A 22,825-nucleotide genomic window follows, 5' to 3' on the forward strand; every position below is an offset into this window, starting at 1 on the left:
TTTTCCATTTTAACCATCGTTAAGTATATGGTTCAGCAGCATTAAGTACATTCACATTGTTAGGCAGCCTGTAGGCTGGATTTTTTGTAGATTATGTCAGGAGATCTCTCAATATAAAATTCAATGCAATGGATAAAAAGGGAATAAAAAAAGGGTGTGAAAGACAAAATGCACAGGACCATAAATCAGACTGTTGCAAAAAGGAGAATGCTCACTAGTGAGGAATGTATCATAGGAAAAGAGGGAGACCTGGGGTTTTATAGGGGCAGGTAAACAAGGAGCCATCACGATGAAGGCTGGGGAGAATCTTATCTGAGTCAGCGAGGAAGTGTGGAAGTGAGTCTTATCTTGGAATATTCTGTAACAGAATATTCTGTAACTAGCCTCCTTTAAGGTTAGTCATTTTCAGAACTCAAAATGGGGTGGGAGGGGACACAAAACCAGGGAAGCATTTTTTGACTGTTACAGGGTTCAGATGGAGTTCGACATGTTCAGGTGTGGAAGGGAGGTGGAGGGAAGGAGAAAAAGGAGCCCTGTCCCCCTCCAGCATGGCCCTACACACACAGACGCAACTTCTGAAAGCTGGGTCAGGTCTTGACCTACCACTCTTTTGTGCTAAGTCACTTCAGTCATGTCCAATTCTTCGTGACCCTATGGACTGCAGCCTGCCAGGCTCCTCTGTCCATGAGATTTCCCAGGCAAGAATACTGGAGAAGTTTGCCACTTCCTTCTCCAGGGGATCTTCCCAACTCAGGGATCAAACCCACATCTCTTGTGTCTCCTGCATTGGCAGGCAGGTTCTTTACCACTAACACCACCCTTTCAGCTGCCTGATATTCCTCTTTTCTCCACGGAATCATGACCTGGGGTTGCACATCTCCAAGGAGGGGGCATTCATGTACAAAGTGAACTGTGCATTCTGGAGTTCTGGATAATTCCTAGCTTCCTGTCTTCAAAATCAGACAGGCACCTCCACTCAGGAGCACCTGGAAGCCTGATGCTCCCCTACTCCAAGAAAGAGGCTCCAGGTAGAAGCTTGGCCCCATCCTTTCTTCTCTCTCCCATCTTCCAATTCTTTTTTTTTTTTCAATGAAGTATAGTTGATTCACAATATTGTGTTAGTACCACCCTTCAGTTCTAAACCTTGACACTCCATTTAAATCTCACCCAAGTCTAGGACACAGAGCAAGGTTTAACATCAGGCCTTCTATTCTTCCAGGTAGACCATTCCTTGATCCTCAGAAATCCAGGTTGAGCCTTGTGGTTGGGCTCATCTTCAGCCCCATAGTTATATCTGACCTGGCTCGACCCCCCCGCATTCCCAGCAGACTCTGGAGGACAGAAGTGGACAGTAGCTCGAACACTAACCAGTGGCAATGCATAGATTCTGACTTCCCAACAAGTCACAATTTTAAATAGCCTGGAGTGCTTTTGCCATGTACAGTTGCCTGAGACTCGCTCCCAGACACCTGATTCGTAAGTCTGGGGAAGGGCCTAGGGATTTGGTTTCAAAAATCGCCCCTCAGAGAATCTGCCCCGAGCCAATTTCCAGACCCACAGCCCTCTCCAGGCTCTCTTTTCAACATCACAAGGACTTGGTGTGGTGGGCAAGGCAGCCACTGCTCCACTTTCAGGTGACGACATTTGTTCTCAGTTGACAGAGTAAATTTCAAGCAGCTTACAGCACCTGAATTTAGAGATAAGAATCAGTTATTGTTCAGTCACTCAGTTCTGTCTGACTATTTGCAACCCCAGACTGCAGCATGCCAGGCTTCCCTGTCCTTCACCATCTCCCAGAGCTTGCTCAAACTCATGTCCATTGATCCAGTGATGCCATCCAACCATCTCATCCTCTGTTGTCCCCTTCTCCTCCTGCCTTCAATCTTTCCCAGCATCAGGGTCTTTTCCAATGAGTTGGCTCTTTGCATCAGGTGGCCAAAGTATTGAAGCTTCAGCTTAGCATCAATCCTGCCAATGAATATTCAGGACTGATTTCCTTTAGGATTGACTGGTTTGATCTCCTTGCAATCCATGGGACTCTCAAGAGTCTTCTTCAATAACACAGTTCAAAAGCATCAATTCTTTCTTTATGGTCCAGCTCTCACATCCATACAAAACTACTGGAAAAACCATAGCTTTGACTACACATGCCTTTGTTGTCAAAGTCATGTCTCTGCTTTTTAATATGCTGTCTAGGTTGGTCATTAGCTTTTCTTCCAAGGAGCAATCGTCTTTTAATTTCATGGCTGCAGTCACCACCTGCAGTGATTTTGGAGCCCCCCAAAATAAAGTCTCTCACTGTTTCCCCATCTATTTGCCATAAAGTGATGGGACCAGATGCCATAATCTTAGTTTTCTGAATGTTGAGTTTTAAGCCAGTTTTTTCACTCTCTTCTTTCACTTTCATCAAGAGGCTCTTTAGTTTTTTGCTTTCTGCCATAATGGTGGTGTCATCTGCACATCTGAGGTTATTGATATTTCTCCTGGTAGTCTTGATTCCAGCTTGTGCTTCATCCAGGCTGGCATTTTGAATGATGTACTCTGCATATGAGTTAAATAAGCACTGTGATAATATACCTTGATGTACCCCTTTCCCAATTTGGAACCAGTCTGTTGTTCCATAGGGTCTTCCCTATAGCTCAAATGGTAAAGAATCTGCCTGTAATGCGGGAGACCTGGGTTCCATCCCTGGGTCAGGAAGATCCTCTGGAGAAGGGAAAGGCAGTCCACTCCAGTATTCTTGGCTGGAGAATCCCATGGACAGAGGAGCCTGGCAGGCTACAGTCCGTGGGATCGCAAAGAGTCAGACACGACTGAGCGACTAACCCACTACTACTACGACTACGTTGTTCCACGTCCAGCTCTAACTGTTGCTTCCTGACCTGCATACAGGTTTCTCAGGAGGCAGGTAAGGTGGTCTGGTATTCCCATCTCTTTAAGAATTTTCCACAGTTTGTTGTGATCCACACAGTCAAAAGCTTTAGTGTAGTCAATGAAGCAGAAGTAGATGTTTTCTGGAATTTTGTTGCTTTTTCGATGATCCAATGGATGCTGGCAATTTGATCTCTGGTTCCTTTTCTAAATCCAGTTTGACCATATGGTGTGGTTCACGTGCTGTTGAAGCTTAGCTTGGAGAATTACTTTAAAATACCTTGGGGGAATATGGTGTGTGTTCAGGCTAGGGTAGGATAGATTGAAAAAAAAAAGAAAAAGCAGCAGGATATTGATAAATATTGAAACTGAGTTATGAATTCCCTCTAGCTTTATAGATGTTTGACAGTTGCCATAATAAAAAGCTTTATAAAATTTCCTTTGGAGATGATTAGGAAATGTGCTGGGTATACATTTTGTGTGTGTGTGTGTGTGGTGTTTTCTAAATTTCATTTTGAAAACTGTAATTAGCTATAATCTGTAAAGATCATTGTGACCCATCCAAAACAGTCTTGTCATAACTAAAAAGAAAGGCGTCTACAATCTAGAAAAAAGAAGACTCAGGGATGAAAATCTGTCAGGGTGTATCAGTTCTGTCCAAGGGAGAGGCTATTTCCAAATGTCCTGTGTTGGATATTCAAATCAAGCCTATTTTATTAATATATTCATAAGGATTTCCCACTGAACACTCTTGCCCTTTTAGCAGCTTTTTAAAATTTTTTTCATTTGAAGGATAGTTGTTTTACAGACTCTTAGCAGCTTAATTCGGAGAGGACAGTGGCACCCCACTCCAGTAGTCTTGCCTGGAGAGTCCCGTGGACGGAGGAGCCTGGTGGGCTGCCGTCTATGGGGTCGCACAGAGTCGGACACGACTGAAGCAACTTAGCAGCAGCAGCAGCAGCAGTTTAATTTCTCAATATATTAAGAAATTGAGCTTCCAGGCGATACAGTGAGAAAGAATCCGCCTGCCAGTGCAGGAGACACAAGAGACATGAGTTCGACTCCTGGGTCAGGAAGATCCCCTGGAGAAGGAAATGGCAAGCTGCTCCAGTTTCTTACCTGGAAAATTCCGTGGACAGAGGAGGCTGGTGGACTACAGTCTATGGGGTCACAAAGAGTTGGACACGATGGAGCATACACACACATATTAAGAAATTAGTGTCAGTATATTATTATATTGCAAATATTAGTATATTAGTTAAGAAATTTATATTTGGGAGCATCTCTGGTGGCTCCGTGGTAAAGAATCTGCCTGCTAATGCAGAATATAAGAGTTTGATCCCTCATCCAGGAAGATCCCATGTGCCTAGGGGCAGCTAAGCCCATGCCCCACAGTGACTGAGCCTGCACTCTAGAGCCTGGGAACTGCAACTGACTACTGAAGCCAACATGCCTAGCGCCTACGCTTCCCAGTGAGAGTAACCACCACAATGAGAAGCCTGTGTACAAAATCAAAGAGAAGCCCCCACTTGCCGCAACTAAAGACAATCCACAAGCAGCAGTGAAGATCCAGCACAGTCAAGAATACATTAATTTTAAAAAAGAAATTCATATTTGGGTTGACCACTTAGTTATGTGTTTAATTAGTGTGGCCTGCCCTCCCCAATCTATTAACTCATCAGTGAACTAATAAAAGTCAGTGTCCTAAGGACCAGAACTCAGATCTGCAATGACTTGATGAAGTGGTAGAACGCCTACAAATTAGGGATGGCCTTTAGGCATCCAGATGCCTGTTTGTCACAGAGTTGGGACATCAGTGTCATCAAGAATTTCAGGCTGGGGGTGGGGGAGGGAGGAGAACCCTGGCATATTTGAGTTGGAATGAAAACCTCTGCCCTTTTGAAACCCAGCTCCACGGTATGACCTTGGGCAAATTATATAATCTCTCTAAGCCTCAAATTCATTATCTGTAAATTGGGTGTGATGAAACTTATCACGCTGGGTTGCTGACTGCTTTAAACTAAAGAATGCATAAAAGATGCACAAGCACCTTGCTGATTCTAAAGAGTGCCTTAAGTACAGAAATTACTATTGTTTGGAAAGCTTTGTTATGGCTGGTCCACAGAGTTCTGGACTGTGTTCTGGTCCTTTTGGAAGGCAATACCTCTGTCAGGGTTGCTTTCTAAATGAAGTGGAAACCACTGGCTTATTTGAGGATGTTGCTCCGAGATCTGGGGTGCAAAGTGGAAGTTGTGTAATGTGCAATTTTTATCACTGGGGTTTCTAATTAGAAATACAATAAGTTATAGTTTTATAGGACTTCCCTGGTAGTGCACATGGTAAAGAATCTGCCTGCAATGCAGGAAACCAGTGTTCAATCCCTGGGTTGGGGAGATCCCCTGGAAAAGGGAATGGCAACCCACTCCTGTTTTCCTTTCTGAAGAATCCCATGGAGAGGAGCCTGGTGGGCTACATATAGCCCATGGGGCCTCAAAGAGTCGGACACAACTGAGCAACTAACACACATAACTTTGAAGGTCAAACAGCCAAGTAAAGTCTTTGTTGGGTGTAATTTTCCTCATTCTCCTTCCTGTGGAGGATGGACGGATGGAGGAGCCCTGACCTCCCCAGGAGCTGGACGAGTGCTTAGGTACAGCTGAGCTGCAGCCACGAGAGAGGCCCTGGGGGGAGGTGGATGAAGCTGGACATTCTCACTCTGTGCAGAGAATTCAGAGCCCATCACAGCAACGGCAGGCTCTTCAGGGTGACCGGGAGCCATGGGATCTAGGGAAGCCATCCTTTGCCTTTGGAAATCAACCTGGTTCGAAGTTCTAAGTCAGTCTGATGATGGCCATTTCCAAAGTCACGTAGAAGTTTGTTGGCTCTGGGAGGAAGCCAAGAAGTCAAGGTTAGACTAAACACTAACGGATAAAACCTGAAGATTAATGTACAAGAAGCCCAGTTATAAAAATATGGCTCTATTTCTTTAAATTGCATTCCATTTAGAATTTTTTTAAACAACCATACACATGCATGTCTGGGCTTCCCAGGTTGTGCTAGTGGTAAAGAACCCACCTGCCAATGCAGCAGATGTAAAAGATGCAGCTTCAATCCCTGGGTGGGGAAGATGCCCTGGAGGAAGACATGGCAACCCACTCCAGTATTCTTCCCTGGAGAATCCCATGGACAGAGGAGCCTGGCAGGCTATAGTCCATAGGGTTGCAGAGAGTCAGATATGATTAAGCATCTTAGCACACATGTATGTCTGTTTTATAATAAAGATTTCTGCTTTCTGTCTTGAAGACTTATGATGCCCTTTGGTTTCAACACTTAGTGAAAATGACAGCTTGGAAAGCATCAGCAGTAGACATGTTTCAGTTTCAGGACATGGCTCTGTTGACCTTGCCTAGTTGTATGACCTTGGGCAAGTTATTTTACCTCTTTGGGACCTGATTTTTCTATCTGTAAAAAGAGAATAATAAGAATAACCCTATTCATGAAATTGCTATAAATATTTAAATGAGAAAAGGAGTTCAAAGGGCAGTGCCTGGCACATAGTACTCACTAGATGGGAGCTTTTTTTGTTAATAGCTACCTGTCCCTTCACATTTGAATTGCAATAGCAGTTTCCTCCTAGGCTTCACTGGTGGCTTAACTGTAAAGAATCTGCCTGCCAATTCAGGAGACCTGGGTTTCAGTCCCTGGTTGGGGAAGATCCCCTGGAGGAGGGCATGACAACCCACTCCAGTATTGTTACCTGGAGAACTCCATGGATAGAGGAGCCTGGAGGCTACAATCCATGAGACCGCACAGAGTTGGACACGACTGAGTGGCTAACACTTTCATTTTTCCGCTATATATAAAAACCTAGGCCAGACTCCTAGTTGGCCCTTCTGGGTGTCCTGCCCACCCTAAGGTCAGCTGTTGTGGCCCAGGGTACTTTGGTTCAGGCCTGGTCAGTTGCCCACCTCTACTAGAAACCATGAAAATGCCAGTGGGATAGGTTCCCAGAGGAAAAGTATGTAAGTGTTAGGTGTTCAGTTGTGTCTGACTCTTTGTGACCCCATGGACTATAGCCTGCCAGGGTTCTCTGTCCATGGAATTCTCCAGGCAAGAGCACTGGAGTGGGTAGTCACTTCTTTCTCCAGGGGATCTTCCTGACCCAGGGATCAGGAAGTCTGGCCTTCTACATTGCGGACATATTCTTTACCCTCTGAGCTACCAGGAGAGCCCCAGAGAAGAGGGAGGTGCCATTTCCAGGAGAAGGGGAAGGAAGCCGAGTAGACCAGAACAGAGGACCACTACTACCTCTAACCTTGCTGGTCTGGCCTTTACCTTCCTCCCTTGGTTACCCAGGAAGAATCCAAGATCAAAGACTCTAAATTAGAATAGAACCTAATTATCTGATCTGGTTCCCTCAGGTTAAAGTTAAAGACCCTGAGGCCAGCAAGATGAGCTGGTTGCGGAAGGCTCCACAGGTGTTTGGTGACTTGGCAGTTGTTTGAGCTCTTGGGAATAAATATCTGAAAGGCCATCTCCTTTCTGGGTCAGGCTGGGAGCCAATAAGATTCGGGAATCAGGAACTTGGCTCACTGATCTGCTAGGCTGATTTATTGCCACGTGTGGATTATGGCACGCACTGTGGGTGTGAGGGCCATTTACAAAGAGAGCCTTCTAACTCCCACCATCCTCATAGGCACTCCTAAAGGGAATTCCAGTGGATGCGCATGAGCAGTGCCTGAGACTAGTGTTTTTCAAGTTGTGAATCTGTCAAGACATCAATTTAGTTAGGTCAAGATCAGATTTTTTTTTTTTTTTTTAAGAAATAGAGTAGAGGAGAAATGATATCAAGGGGTAAATATGAAACAGTGTTCTCAGTTACAATTTTATACATAAAGCTACTGGCTAAATGCTTTCCTCTCATTTCCCATCCTTGGCCCCAACGGTGTTTTTCCCATCCTCTTTTTAAGGAAAATCCAATTCATTCTACAAACAAATATGGAATGCTGAATATTCTAGATATAGAGATGACTATGACACAGTTTTTGCCCTTGAAGTGTTCTCGGCCCAGTGGGAATTGACCTCCAGTCCAGAGTAGGGGAGAGATGAAAATGGAAAGGGCAGAGAGTGGCGGAATACTTTGCAGTGGGAAGGGGGTAAGGGGGACTTTTGTGTTTTACTTTATACACCCTGTGCTATTTGAATTTATTTCAATGAACATGTATAACTCAGTTATTTTATAAGCCTAGTAAAAATATAAAAAATACACCAATAGAGAAATGAATGAAAGGTACAGTAATATGAAAGTCCTAGCCTGGGTAAGGGGAAAGAAACCAAGGTTTACAGAGCAGTGCTTAAAGAAAATTTTTTTTTCACTTATTTATTTGGCTGTGTGGAGTCTTCATGCAGGATCTTTAGTTACAGAGTGCAGGATCTAGTTCCTTGATCAGGGATCAAACTCAAGGCCCCCTGAATTGGGAGCTCGGCATCTCAGCCACTGGACCACAGGGGAAGTTCCCAGGGCAAAACTTTCAAACTTGGACTTATTTGGTCCTTTGAATACATCAAGAAAAGTTTCTTGTTCATCTTTTTTTTTTTTTTAATTTTCCTCTTTTAGCTATATGAATCTTATTCTGGATAGACATCATGGTCATCATTTTGATCATTATTTCATCAGTTTAAGCAGGTCTTCAGTCTACAAAAGAGTTATTGGAAATCAGTAAAATGTTATTATGATCTTCATCTTTAAAGTGGAGAAACCAAAGCCATGAGAGGCCAGCACTTTGCACCAGTTTACCAGCTGGTAAGGTTCAAAGCCCATGATGTTTCCTCCAAGAAAAAGAGCTGGAAGCTAGGGACAATGACTCTGAAAACCGTTCTTAAGTCTCCATAAATGCTCAGGGTTTGTTATCTTGCTTTTCCTAGTTTTTCTCTAGTGATGAGCCATTAATTTGTTAAAATAGTAAAGGGTCTTGGGACTGGTAGTCCAGTGGTTAAGACTTCCCCTTCCAATGTGGTGGGGGGAGGGGGGGGGCGCGGGTTCAACCCCTGATCTGGGGGCTAAGATCCCACATGGCTCTCTGCCAAAAAAGCATAAAACAGAAGAAATAGTGTAACAAATCAAATGAAAACTTTAAAAAAATGATCCACATAAAAAAAAAAAGTGGGGGCAATCTTTGTGTTTTGGGAGGCAGAAGGGAAAGCTTGCTGGGGTTGCCAGTCCTGGGGCCAGAAGGTGTTCCAGTACTTCTTAGGGGGAGGGGGACAGGGGGCAGAGGTCTGGGCCTGAGGGCCACCCTCACACCCATTGCTGCCTGAGGTTCTCATAGAGTACCTGGGTTAGCAGGGGCTCCCCAAGCCTGAGCTTGCATGGTGTTAGGTCTATCTGATCGGGATCCCGAGTGGGAGCCGTCTCTCCCTCCCAGCAGCCTGAGCCCTTTGTGTGACGCTACCTACACTTACACTCCACCAGCCTCCCGGCTTCCTTTCCCACGGAGGCCCACGGGGGCCCCATGTGGTCTTGTTCAGGCCGCTCATCCTCAGCTGATTTTCTCCCTCTGCAGGAAAGGGAAGGAAAAGGACAAGAAGACTGGCTGGAGTTCGATGGGGAGACAGGGGAGCTAAGGCCATCCGCACGTCCTCTGAAAATCCTGGCTACCTCTTTCCCAGTGTTGTCGTGGTTACTGATCATGTACTGAGCTCTCACCGTGGGCCAGACTTCCTCTCGCTAGGCACTCAAAGATGTCCCAGAGTCCTAGGTCATGCAAGCGATCTGTGGATAAGCCAACCCCTGCACTGGGCCTCCAGAGCTCTGCCTGAATCCCCATAGTGGGGCATCCTGCCTCCCGTGGGCCTGTCCCAAAGGAGAACAACCTGTCCTATGGCAGTAGGAAGCCTACCCAATGAATACAAACGCGCCTCCCCCTTGCCACTCTGGCATTTGACTGCCTGTCAGAGGCACATCCTTTCATGGGCCTGGATCCGCTGACCTGGAGTTTTCATCCACTTCTCTGGCCCAATGAAGAGTCTTTCTCACACACGAGGTCCCCATGTCCCCACTCCCTGGGATGACATGAGTTGGGATGTGAGTCAAGGCAGCATCCAGGGTCAACCACCCTGGCAGTCCAGTGGTTAGGACTCTGTGCTTCCAATGCTGGGGAGCAGGGGTTCAATCCCTGGTCAGGGAACTAAGATTCCACTTGCCCCTAGGCATGGCTGCCCCAGAAAAGAGCAGCATCGCGCTAAGTCCATGCTTGCTCCATCCCTCAGAGGAGGGACAGCTGCCCCTTCCCTTCCGAAACGATTAAATGGCACAGACCTGTCCTGCAATGCTCAGTTACTGTAGACTTACGGACAGTGGTGAACAGGCATGGCATGTATTTTTAAAAATATTAATTAATTTATTTTTGGCCATATTGAGTCTTAGCTGCAACACGCAGGATCTTTGTTGTAGTGTACAGGCTTCTCTCTAGTTGTGGTGTGAGAGCTTAGTTGCTCTGTGGCATGTGAGATCGTAGTTCCCCAACCAGGAATCAAACCTGCGTCCCTTGCCTTAGAAGGCAGATCCTTAACCACTGGGCCACTAGGTAAGTGCTCAGAGCATGTATTGAGAATGGCCCGTGTCTCACTCTGCTGCTATCCAGGCTCTCATACCCCAGGCCCACAGCATTCCCGAGGGCTCTGTCCAGTGCGGGGCTGTGGCAGGCCTCAGGCTCTGAGTTCCAACAGCAGACGGGCAGCTGTTCTGCCCGCAGCTCCCCATTGTGCAGACCCAGAGGTTGAAGAGGGCTAGGAAACCAGCCTGGGAGGATCCCAGCCTCGGGAGTAGGGGCAGGAGAACCCAGGTCACTAATTCAAGACCTTGTTCATCAAGGATCCTCAGTGTCAGCACAATGCCAGGTATAGAAAGAGCAATAAACCTTTTAGGTTGTCTCCCTGCACAGGACCAGAAAGGAGTGGACTCAACCACTGGAACTGTAGACATGCTGGTGCTCCTATTTCATTTAGTTTATGTTTTCCGATTTCTCCATCTCTTCTTTTTTTTTTGAAGTTCTTTTCCAAACCTTTATCAAATGTAGTAGAAAAACTTTTGTATACATATATATATAAATAGTAAGGACTTCCCAGGTGGCACTAGCAGTAAAGAACCTGCCTGCCAATGCTGGAGACATAAGAGACTCTGGTTCAATCCCTAGGTCAGGAAGATCCCCTGGAGGAGGGCATGGCAACCCTTCTTGTATTCAAGTATTCTTGCCTGGAGAATTCCATGGACAGATAAGCCTGGCAGGCTACAGTCCATAGGGTTGCATACAGTCAGACACAACTGAAGCACCTGGCATGCAAGTACATATAAATACTATGTATAATATATATACATTAGAAAACTCATGAACTTTTGTCTAAAATATTAATGGCATTTTGATTCCACTTATTTGACTTAGTATGAATAGAATGCTAGATTTCTAATTAAAAAAATAGATATGCAACAAGAACAAAAGTTTACTATATAGCACAGGGAACTATAGTCAATATCTTGTAATAACCTAGTGGAAAATAGTCTGAAAAATAATATATGTGTATATATATAACTGAATCACCTTGTTGTGTACCTGAAACATTGTAAGTTAACTATACTTCAACGAAATATATATTAATAAAAAATATATATATTTTAAAAAACCACACACACAGGAGCTGTAGACAGGTTGCCATAGGGCCGGGAAAGAACGCTTCAGGCCCATGTCAAGAATAGAGTGCTTAGGGGGACTTCCCTGGCAGTCCAACGGCTAAGACGCCCTGATCCCAATGCAGGGAGCCCAGGTTTGATTCCTGGTCCGGGAACTAGATCCTGCATACCACTATTAAGATTAATTAATTAAGATCCCGAATGCCACAACTAAGACTCGGTGCAGTCAAATAAATAATAATAATAGTAATAAATTAATAAAGAATGGAGTGCTTTGGGAGGCTTGGGTGGGGGGGGTCAGGTATCAGGACCTCTCAGAGAAGGATCCTCTCTAAACTCCTTACTTGCAAATGAAGGAAACTCAGGTGAGTAAAGGCTTCTGCCCCAGGTAAAAGAACAGGTCTGCCCCCTAAAGGAGAGAGGATTCTCACTTGCAGGTCCCTTTTTGCCATTCTCACAGCCTGGTTCACAGGAGCGAGATATGATGGCCCAGGCCTCCTGTACATTAAAACACCTCCATCTCCATGCGGTCCTCACGTGCTGCAGGAACTCTGCAGATGAGGAAAAGTTAAATGCCCTAACCAGGGACCAAAGCCAGGCAGAGAATGAACATGAACTCCAGTCTGGGCCTCAAATACCTCTTCTGACATTTTGTGGGTTATAATGTGTTTGACTTTTTCTGGGAGTCCCTCAGACAGCAAGGAGATGAAACCAATCAATTCTAAAAGAAATCAACCTTGAATATTCATTAGAAGGACAGATGCTAAAGCTGAAGATCCAATACTTTGGCCACCTGATTCGAAGAACTGATTTATTGGAAAAGACGCTGATGTTGGGAAAGATTGAAGGCAGGAGGAGAAGAGGGTGACAGAGGATGAGATGGTGAGATGGCATCATCAACTTAATGGACATGAATTTGAGCAAACTCTGGGAGATGGTGAAGGACAGGGAAGCCTGGTGTGCTGCAGTCTGTGGGGTTGCAGAGTGGGACACAACTTTGCAACTGAACAACAACACTGAGTCTTGCCTTCCCTGCAGATTGAAGGCCTTGGGAGGGTAAAGAGGAATTTCTTTATTCTGTGTTTCTTCTTTCTTTCTCTATTTTTAAGACTGTATAAACTATTTAATAACAGATTCCTCCTCTTCTTCATTTGCAGGACATCAAGGATTCTGGACATTGCAAAAGTTTCTCTTTAAGTTACACTGGGAACCCAGAGCAAGGCTGTATGGACCCCTGCTGGGGTAGCACAGAAAGGGGAATTTCATTTCTTGACTTCATTGGATAGGCTGTATTCACTTAATCATTGGTGTGAATAAGAGCATGGATGGGTGTAATTAAATGAACTGTGGTGGTTTAGTTGCTAAGTCATGTCTAACTCTTTTGCGACACCATGGACTGTAGCCTGCTAGGCTCCTCTGTCTGTGGGATTTCTCAGGCAAGAATACTGGAGTGGGTTGCCATTGCCTTCTCCAGGGGCTCTTTCTGACCCAGGGATCGAACCAGCAACTCCCGCATTGACAGGTGGATTCTTTACCACTGAGCCACCAGGGAAGACCCACCCCTTGCATTTTTAACCTAAGTATCTTGAAAGCTTCTGTTTGTTTTTCCTTCTCTTTGCTGGTTTCTGTCATTGGGCTCAGTGCATGCATAGAACGCTTCTGAGTACAGACATCTGAAAAGGGCAAAATAAAAACAGCCAATTGGTCGATAATAGAATGGGAGTCTCTAAGGACTCTGGGGGAGGGCGCTGGTCCTAAAACTGGCTGGAAAGATATGAGAGCAGAAGATTCCTTGAGACTGCACTTGTTCCCAGGCGATAGCACATGCTGGTTGGAGGAGGTAGGTGGAAGCAGTTGGTCAATGATTCTGCTTGTGTTTGTGTTGGTCAGTGCCCACCTGAGGGTCCTGTTTTCTGAAAAACTGGCAAGCTGGGCGCTCCCTGTGAAATATGAAGTGAGGGATCTCCCTGCAAGGGATTGCTTTAGGCTGGCCTGGGATGCCACACTCACTACCCCTGCTAAAAGGGCTTATTTGAATCAGCCTTCTGTCACCTTTCTAAACACTATATGATTGTTCCTCTCTGTTTAGTCTCTTTCCGGCTGGTATTGATTGTTGCTTTTACTGGCAAACAGTATGCCATTATAAAAATAAACACCAGTGTTTGTGCAGAGAGACAGTGAAATGGATTTCTGTGGCTCCAGGGCTGGCAAAATCCTTGCTTCAAGACCCAGGGGTCAACCTGGTGCTTGATCCTCTCATCAGCACACCTCTGCGATTATTATAAGGATGTTTGTCTGTCTTCTTCCTTCCCCCTCTAACAGGACCGGCAGCTGCGGTTGGCCTTCCCCCCACACCCTGAGTGCCTGGCACTCAATTCATAGTTGCTGACTGACACTGAGGAGGGCTGGCCAGGAAGCAGTCATTTCAGGGTTAGGCCTGGCGCCGTGCCTCTCAGCTCGTTTCTACATGCAGCTGTCCCAGCTGGTCAGTCACCACAATCTAGGGTTAGGCGTTTGGTCCCGGAAGGGCAGACAGCAACAACAGCAACAATAGTAACAATAACAGCGACATAGTCAAAGAGCAGTCACAGAGTTGTCCCTTCCTGTTCCATGCCTAGGGCAGCTGCTCCCCCAGGCTCAGTGAAGCGCTGCTCTGTTGGCGTTTTTTTCTTTTTGTTTATTTATTTGGCTGCGTCAGGTCTTAGCTGGGACATGTGCACTCTTCCTTGCGGTGCGCCAGGCTTCTCTAGTTGCTGTGCGGGCTTAGGTGCCCGGTGGCATGTGAGCTCTTAGTCCCTGGACCAGGGATCAAACCCACATTCCCTGCATTGGAAGGTGGACTCTTAACCAACTGGACCACCAGAGAAGTCCCTGTGTTGTCATTTTTACCCGCATTTTACAGATGAAGCAGCTGGCGCTGAGAAACCTTTCAACTTGTCTTACCGAAGTCACACTGTTGTAGCCACGCGTTCTGGGAAACAAACTCACTCAGGACAATGCAGATAGTGGAGTGCAGTTTATCACACCGGCGGGCCCAAGGCAGAGTCTCCTCTTAGCCAAGAACCCCCACCAGCATTTGTGAAAAATCTTTTATACCCCATGTGTACATGTCCAAACCCACCACCCCAAATTCCTTGAGACTGCTCTTAAGATAACAGTCTAGATGGGCCCTGATTTGTGCCTAGACACAATTTCTTCATCTGGAATATGAAAATATCTTAGGGTTGTTTGGGATGGTTAAAAAATATTATGTTTTAAAACTTTTTCTGGCTGAATTGTCTTCATTGCGGCACAGGGGCTTCTCTACCAGGCAAATCTTGAGCACTGGACCAACACGGAAGTCCTTGTATGTGTTGATTGTTGATTGCCTGTTTCTTATCCTAGACTGCCAACTCCAGGGGGCAGGATCTTTGGCTCATTCACTATTATATTGTTTGAGCCTGGAACAAGTGCCCGGCACAGGAGCGCTCAGTATTTGTGCCCTAAAGGAAAATGGCAGACCATGCCCCTTCTATCTGCATTCCCTGCATCTGGTTCCCCAGATCTCCCCTCCACTGGCCCCAGAGATCTCTGGCCTGGTCCTGGGGGATCAACTTCTGGCCTCTGGACAAGGTGGGCAAAAGCCCCAGGACTGCAGAGGTCAGAACAATGCCTGTGGACGTGAGGACCTCCCTCAGGCCTCTGCTCTCCGGTTCTCCTTTTCTTTTTTCAAAGCAGGAAAAGCAATTTTCTGGCCCGAGCACCACGTGGTGCTGCTTCGGAGATTCTTACAGAGAAGAGTCACCGCCTCCGTTGCAGCTTTTTTGGGGAAGGGGAAGGAGCCCAGCAAGCGAGGCCAGGATAGGCTGCGGAAGGGGAACAGTGCGATAGGCAGAGCAGGTCGGCGCGGAGGAGAGCAGGACCCGCCAAGAGGGCGGAAAAGCTTGCGAGCAGGAGGGTGGGGCGGACAGCCGCCCGCAGCTCCCGCGCTCTCGCGCCACGCCACCTTAAATGCCGGACTTCCTTAAGGGAGGGCGCCCGATCCGCGCGCCAGGGGGCGGAGCCTCCCATGCAAATAAGAGGCGTGGGTCGCGGGGCGGGGCAGATGGGGCGCTGACCTGACGTCAGGCCCGCGGCCGGGACAGTTGGCTCGGCGGCGGCGGAGCGGCAGGAGCGGCGGCGCGAGCGGGGTTGCGCGGCGGGGCGCGGGGAGCGGCGGCGGCCAAGCCGGAGCAACATGGCGCCGGTGGGCGGGGGCGGGCGCCCGGGTGGTGGGCCGGCCCGCGGGCGCCTCCTCCTGGCGGCGCTGGTGCTGCTGGTGCTGCTGTGGGCGCCGGGGGTCCGCGGTCAGGGCGGCCCCCAGCGGAGCGCGATTCTGGGCATGAGGCTGACGAGCTGCAGCAAATCGTGTGAGATAAACACGGATGGCATCATCTCCGTGTCCGAGGGCAGCACGGTGAACCTGAGGCTGTACGGCCAGGGGCTGAACTCCTTCTCCAGCAACCTGATCTCCTTCACTGAGGTGGACAACGCCGAGACCTTCCACAACTCCACCGAGTGCCCCGAGCTCACCAAGGACCTGGTCGTCCAGAAGCTGGTCAACGTGAGCCGCGGGGACACGTCGGGGATGCTGGTGGTGCTCACTAAGTTCCTCCGGAGGAGTGAGAACACGAAACTGTATGCGCTGTGCACCCGGGCGGGCGTGGACAGGCCCTGGCAGAGGTGGACGGACAAGGATTCTCTGCTCCTCATGGTGGAGGAGGCTGGGAGGCTCCTGCCCCTCTGGCTGCACGTCCTCATCATTATGGTGCTGCTGGGGCTGTCGGGCATATTTTCTGGCCTCAATCTGGGGCTGATGGCCCTGGACCCCATGGAGCTGCGCATCGTGCAGAACTGTGGCACTCAGAAGGAGCGGCGCTATGCCCGCAAGATCGAGCCCATCCGTCGCAAGGGCAACTACTTGCTCTGCTCCCTGCTCCTGGGGAACGTGCTGGTCAACACCTCCCTCACCATCCTTCTAGACAACCTCATTGGGTCCGGCCTAGTGGCCGTGGCCTCCTCCACCATCGGCATTGTCATCTTTGGGGAGATCGTGCCTCAGGCCCTGTGCTCCCGACACGGGCTGGCCGTGGGTGCCAACACGATCATCCTCACCAAATTCTTTATGCTGATCACCTTCCCCCTCAGTTACCCCATCAGCAAGCTCCTGGACTTCTTCCTGGGTCAGGAGATCCGCACCGTTTACAATCGGGAGAAGCTGATGGAGATGTTGAAGGTGACCGAGCCCTACAATGACCTCGTGAAAGAGGAGCTGAACATGATCCAGGGGGCCCTGGAACTTCGGACCAAGACGGTGGAGGATATCATGACCCAGCTGCAGGACTGCTTCATGATCCGCAGCGATGCCATCCTGGACTTTAACACCATGTCGGAGATTATGGAGAGCGGCTACACCCGCATCCCCGTGTTTGAAGACGAACAGTCCAACATCGTCGATATCCTCTACGTCAAGGACTTGGCCTTCGTGGATCCCGATGACTGCACCCCGCTCAAGACCATCACCCGCTTCTACAACCACCCAGTGCACTTCGTCTTCCACGACACCAAGCTGGATGCCATGCTGGAGGAGTTCAAGAAGGGTAAGGCGCCGGGAGCGGCTCCCGCATCCCTCTGTGCGGTGCCTCGCGTACCTGTTCTGTGTCTGCTGATCTTAGCGCTCCATTCATGTGACCCTGTTCATTTGCCCAGCACGTCCTATGCCTTCTGCAGAGATGGGCACTCAGGCCAGCAGAAACAGTTCTTAGGCATCTGCCAGGAACTGTACTTGTGCCCCAGGTGGATCCAAGCAGGGCAAGACAGTCTTGCCCACGTGGGGGCGGGATGGAGTGAGGCCATCCTTCAGGGAGGCCAGCACCGGGGCTTGGAGATTAGGGCATGGTCCTGGAGCCAGCACGTCCTACTGGGGTCAGGTGGGCAAGGGGCTGGGGGGCCCGGAACATTTGGGGAGATCCTTGAAAGCTGGGGAGACTTGGTGCTTGAGGCAGAGGGAATCCCTTGAACAGAGAAGTTGAGTTGGGGAGCAGGGGATGTGCTTCTGGTTCAGCAGGTGGTTCCATTCCTGTGGGTACAGGCTCTGCTGATCAGTGGTCAGTGGGGGAGAGACTGAGTCATCCAGGGCCTTGGGAAGAGCCTGAAAGTCAGGGCAGTCAGTCTGCTGGGCGCTCGGAGCTCTGGAAGGTTTTGGAGCCAAGCGAGAATGGTGTCACTGGAGCGCCTGGCCCACGGAAGCCAAGTTGGGAGGGCACTCACTGGCTCTCTGCCAAGAGCAATGCGAAGTAATGCTTTTGACTGTTCAGTAGAAGCGAGCAGATTAAGTTTTGGTTATTCTATCTTTCCCAGGCGCCGCACATAAGCTTCCCTCCTGTGGTCTGCTGGGTATCTTCAGTCGGCGTGGTTTTTTCCTCACACATGCCCTTGGTAGTTAGACACTTGGAGGGTTTATTCAGCAGCCTCGGGGCTCAGAGCACACACCCCTTTCTTTACTTCTAGCAAAACTTTCCTCCTGCCTCTGCTGCTCCGAGTGACAGTAAATAAGCTAGTTAGGGAGCAAAACCCTCCTCGGCCAAAGGCAGTGAGAAGACCAGAAGGGGAGCTCTTTATAAAGGAATGGGGGGGTCACCTAAACCCCAGAACTCTGCTTCACTCCCCACAGGTGGGACTCCTGCTGGCTGAGGCAAGACCTCAGCCCGTTGTTGCTCATTTCTGGAAAGCCTCAACTGGCTGGATCAGTGGGTGACAGAGTAGGATAAGGAGAAGCTGGCCTGGCAGGGATGCTGGGGTTAGAGCCAGGGTGGGGACTGGGTACCTTCCCTTTTTCAGTTTGACAGACTGAATCTCAGCATCAGAGCTGAGGAGAACTCCAGTTATATAAGCCTGAGTGGGAGACAGCCTGTAAGGTGGTCTGCAGAGGGGCTGGTGGTAATGGCACAGCCCCCGGGGGAGCTTCAGTGTGGGCAGACCCAGGAATCTGTTTCCCCCAGGTATCAAGTCCAAACAGAAGAGCAGGGGGGATTTGAGCCCCACCCCCACCCTGCAGCCTCTAGGCCTGGAGGACTTTTCCTATGTTGCTTGGTCAGAAGCAGGGTTAGGACTCACCAGGGCGGCTTTCTCCTTAACCACCTCTATGGTCTTTGGGACTTGCTGGTGACACACCCGACAAGCACGTTTGCATCGTCCAGCCTGGATCTGGATCCAACCTGTATGGATTGGCATGGTCAGGCTTCCCAGCCCCTGATCAGCAGGGTGGGAGCTTCCTGAATCTCAGCAGGGCCATCTTTGGGCTCATCTTTAAAAAAAAAAAAAAAAGTACCACCACTTCCTGAAGCTGGGAAAGCAGAGCTAGCATCTCTGAGGGCAGAGCTGTGCTGAGTGGGGCTCTGCAGATACACACTTTAGTCCCCTGGACTCTCCTCCTTATCAAGCCTGTAGCCTGAGGCTGATGCCTGGAGGGGCTGCTGGTAATTCCTTGGGCGCACAGGCACAGTTTGCACCCTGCATTGTGAGGCCCTGGGCATTACACCATCACTTCTTGATTCCTAGTTTTAATTCGTGGCTGTGCTCTCTCCCACATCCAGAGTGTGATCTCTCCCACATCTTCCCCTCTGGCATCTTCCTTTTCAGTCCAGGGCCCTCTTGGACATGGCAAATGCTCAGTGTATATCTGCAACTTACTGCCTTTTCTTTACAAATCCGGTATTTAGAAGCCTTCTTTTTTATTTCATTTTTAAAATATTTTTGTATTTGGTTGCTCTGGGTATCAGTTGTGGCACATGGGATCTTTCTAGTTTCGGCCTGTGAAATCTTTAATTGCAGCATGTGGGATCTAGTTCCCTGACCAGGGATTGAACTCAGGTCCCTGCATTGGGAGCGTGAAGTCTTAGCCACTGGCCTTCCAGGGAGGTCCCAGGCTTCTTTTTTTTTAGCTAAGAAAAACCCATAAGTTGGGTTAACGCAGCCAGCATTGTCAGCAGCACAGATATTTGAGCCAGGGTGCCTACCTAGTTGAGCCAAGGGGCTTTTCTGTGTTCTGGGGGACCCTTCATCACCTCCAGGTTGGATGAGGGTCCTGAATCTCTCCAGAGTCTTTCCGCTGTGGGTGTGATCCTCTTTTAAGGTCATTTCATTTCCACCTTACCCACCAGCATTGTGAGTTCCTTGAGGGTTGGCATCATGCCTTGTTAGCATTTTCTCCACTCATTTGCCTGGTGAAGAAACGAAGAGTAAACGTTTGTTAAACAACGAGTGAGCAACAAGTGAGTGGCTCTGTCACCAGCCAGGCCGGCCTTGCTGGCCTTGAGGACACTCCCAGCCTGGAGCCTTTGCAGTGGCCGCTCCCGCAGGCCGGAATGTTCTCCCCCAGACTTTGTGGCTCACTCTCCCCTCCCTTGTGTCTGCTTCATCTTCTCCGTGAGGCCTTCCTGTCACCCTTATTTAAAACTGTAACCCCTGGTCCCTCCCTGACCTTCCTGATCTAACCTGACCTACCCTGTGCTCATTTTTCTTTTTCTTCTATCACTTTCTAAGTGATTTATGAGTTTACATTTTTATTGTCTGTCTCCTCCCACTGTTCCAAAGGGCACGGTCTAAGTTTTGTTCATCCATATATCCCTGCCCCTAGAATGGTTCTTGTTATTTAGTCTCTCAGTCACGTTGGACTCTTGGAACTCCATGGACTGTAGCCCACCAGGCTCCTCTGTCTACGGAATTTCCTAGGCAAGAATATTGGAGTGGTTTGCTATTTCCTCCTCCAGGGGATCTTCCCAACCCAGGGATTGAACCCATGTGCCCTGCACTACAGGCAGAGTCTTTATTGCTGAGCCACCAGGGAAACCCTAAAATGGTTCTTGGTACGTAGTAAGACTTTGATTAAAAAGTCGCTGAAGGAACGAATGACCTGCCAGATTTGAGAATTATCCCCATTCCAGAAGTGTTAGAATTTTGAGGAGCTGATAAGGGATAAAGACAAATCGGTGTGTGGTGCTGTTATCCAGGGACTTGACCGTTTCCAGCTGCGCCAGGAAAGCCAGGAGGAGCTCCTGCAGAGACACATGCGTTAGAGGTTCGGGTCACGGCCTCAGAAGCAGAGTTTGGGGTCCTGGTTCCCCTTCCCTGTGCCTCAGTTTCTCAGTGAATGAGCGGTCTTTGAGCATCAGGAGCTGACGTGACTTCACTCACCAGCGAGAATCATGAACATGCTCTGCACACGCAGAGACAGGCGCAGAGAGTCATTGCAGGCCTGCGGCTCTGAGCTTTGCCTGGAGACTGAAGCAGGGAGGCGACAGCTTCCCGGGCTTCCAGGGTGGCTCAGCGGTAAAGAAGACACCTGCCAGTTCAGGTCCGATTCCTGGGTCGGGAGGATCCTCTGAAGGAGGAAAAGGCAGTACTCCTGCCCCAGTGTTCCTACTGGGACAGAGGAGCCTACAGCCCATGGGGTCGTGAAGAGCTGAACACGACTGAGTGGCTGAGCGTGCCCGCCTGACCGCCTCCCAGCTGTTTCTGCCTCCCAACAGAAGGCAGCTGTTGCCAGGCGCTTGCTGAGCCCTGCACAATGTGTGAGACGTGACGCCCGGTGCTGTGGGCCCCCGTAAGACCCGCCAGCTGGTGGGAGCTGTCAGGCCACTGGGAGGCTCCTGCTGTTTGAACCTCGGTCCTCCTTCTACTTGAACCTCACCTAGAATGTTGGCAGTACCGGGTGTTGTGGTTGAGTTTGGCCACAGCTGGAAATCTGAAAACAAAGCCTCCCTGGGCTACTCCTGGCTGGCCCTGTCTTTCCTTCACCACAGATGCCTCCGAAGACCCTGGAAGCACAGTAGTGAATGAGCTCTTCACTGGAGGGTTTGGAAGCCCCGCCCCTCATTGAAACCTACCCTCCAGCTTCTGCTCTGCCCCTCCCTCCGGTTCATTCTCCCCCTCCCAGACCTTCAGCTCTTCTTTAGTCCTCTTATCTTTCCCCACCCACTTTATAACCACCTAGCCCCCAGTAAAGAGCTGGGTTTAAACTCTACAGCTTGGTCACTGACCCCTGAGGTAACCTTAGACCTAAACTGCTCCTTATAGATAGTGGGGTATATATTGGAGGGGAAAAGCTAGAAATGATTTCATTAAAAACTCCTCCGGTATTTCCTATGCCACATCACATTTTCCCCAGTGGCTTAATTTTATTCCTGAAACAACTTTATAAAGGCCGGAAAGAACACCGCATAATTTTTGCTTTTGGTTCCTACCATCTGGCACACCTTGAAAGTGTCTTGTTTCCCTGCGCCTGCTTGTCCTTTCATTTGCTCAACAAACATCTAATTTTTGGAATCCTGTGTGTCAGACGGTGTGCTGGCTGTTAGCAGAGGACTAACACAGCCCTGTTCACAGAAGTCGCGGTCTACTAGGGAGACAGACGTGTGGACAAAGCTTCAGCAGGCACTGTGGGGCTCCCAGGAAGGCCTAGGCTTCCAGAAACTTCTGAAGTTAGAAGGACAGGACCCAGTGATTATTTCAGAAACGTCAAAGTCTGACTGTGAAGTGTTTGTGAACATGTGAGGTTTTTGCCTGGGACTCAGGTTGAAGCTGTTGGAATTTAAGGGAAGCGGGCGGAGGAGGGAGCAGAGCTGGGGTGGTGAGGGTCGGGGAGGGGCGGCAGTAAAGGACAGCGGGGTGACCCTTCCTGGGACTCCAGGACTCCGGTGGGTCAGTGAGTGCCATGCCCGCCTGGGCTTCCTGTTCATGTGCAGATGGGGCACGGACAGAACTCGGTGGGGCTGGGGTGCGGCCCGGGAGGCCGCCCTTCTGATGGGCTCTCAGGCGATGCTGTGCTCGCTGGTCCTAGGTCACCCTGAGCAGCAAGAGGGCACAGCCCACCCGCGTGGGTGTGCAGCTCAGGTGCCACGTGGGCTTGGGGGTGAGGCCGGAATGAGGCTGAACGGTTTGGGAGTCAGCTGAGATGGAGCAGCGTGCGTGAGGCACGGAGGCGCCTGGCTGAAGCGAGCCCAGCTGTGGGATGGGGCAGCCTCCAGAGTGGAGATCAGGCAGTCCCGCACCTGGACTCGGATGGCGCCACCTAGAAGCAGTCTCCATCCGAGCTGGTGACTTGACCTCCAGAAGCCTCTCCGGGGGCCAGTGTATCTGGGCGAGTGAGGGAGATGCCAGCAGGCAGCTGAAAGGACGTTGGCCAGGCTGCCGCTTGCTTCTCTTCACTGTGGGGCTTGTGGGCACCTCTGCCCCTCGCTGGCATCGTGC

At 49.3% G+C, this 22,825-nt stretch overlaps 1 protein-coding gene across 4 annotated transcripts in view; it reads left to right on the forward strand.

The window, feature by feature from the left end:
• Window positions 1-15,688: 15,688 nt before the first annotated feature.
• Window positions 15,689-22,825, forward strand: part of CNNM4 (cyclin and CBS domain divalent metal cation transport mediator 4) — a 36,925-nt gene continuing 29,788 nt past the window's right edge. For 2 of the 4 annotated variants that reach the window (XM_070474452.1, XM_070474458.1), the window contains exon 1: window positions 15,689-17,175. In XM_070474452.1, the coding sequence (XP_070330553.1) occupies window positions 15,774-17,175 (1,402 nt within the window). In that variant the 5' untranslated portion in view covers window positions 15,689-15,773. The remainder of the gene's footprint in view (window positions 17,176-22,825) is intronic. The other 2 variants (XM_020906331.2, XM_070474455.1) reach the window with 1 other exon arrangement.

Source organism: Odocoileus virginianus, chromosome 2, assembly GCF_023699985.2.
Source record: "Odocoileus virginianus isolate 20LAN1187 ecotype Illinois chromosome 2, Ovbor_1.2, whole genome shotgun sequence".
NCBI classification, from domain to species: Eukaryota; Metazoa; Chordata; class Mammalia; order Artiodactyla; family Cervidae; genus Odocoileus; species Odocoileus virginianus.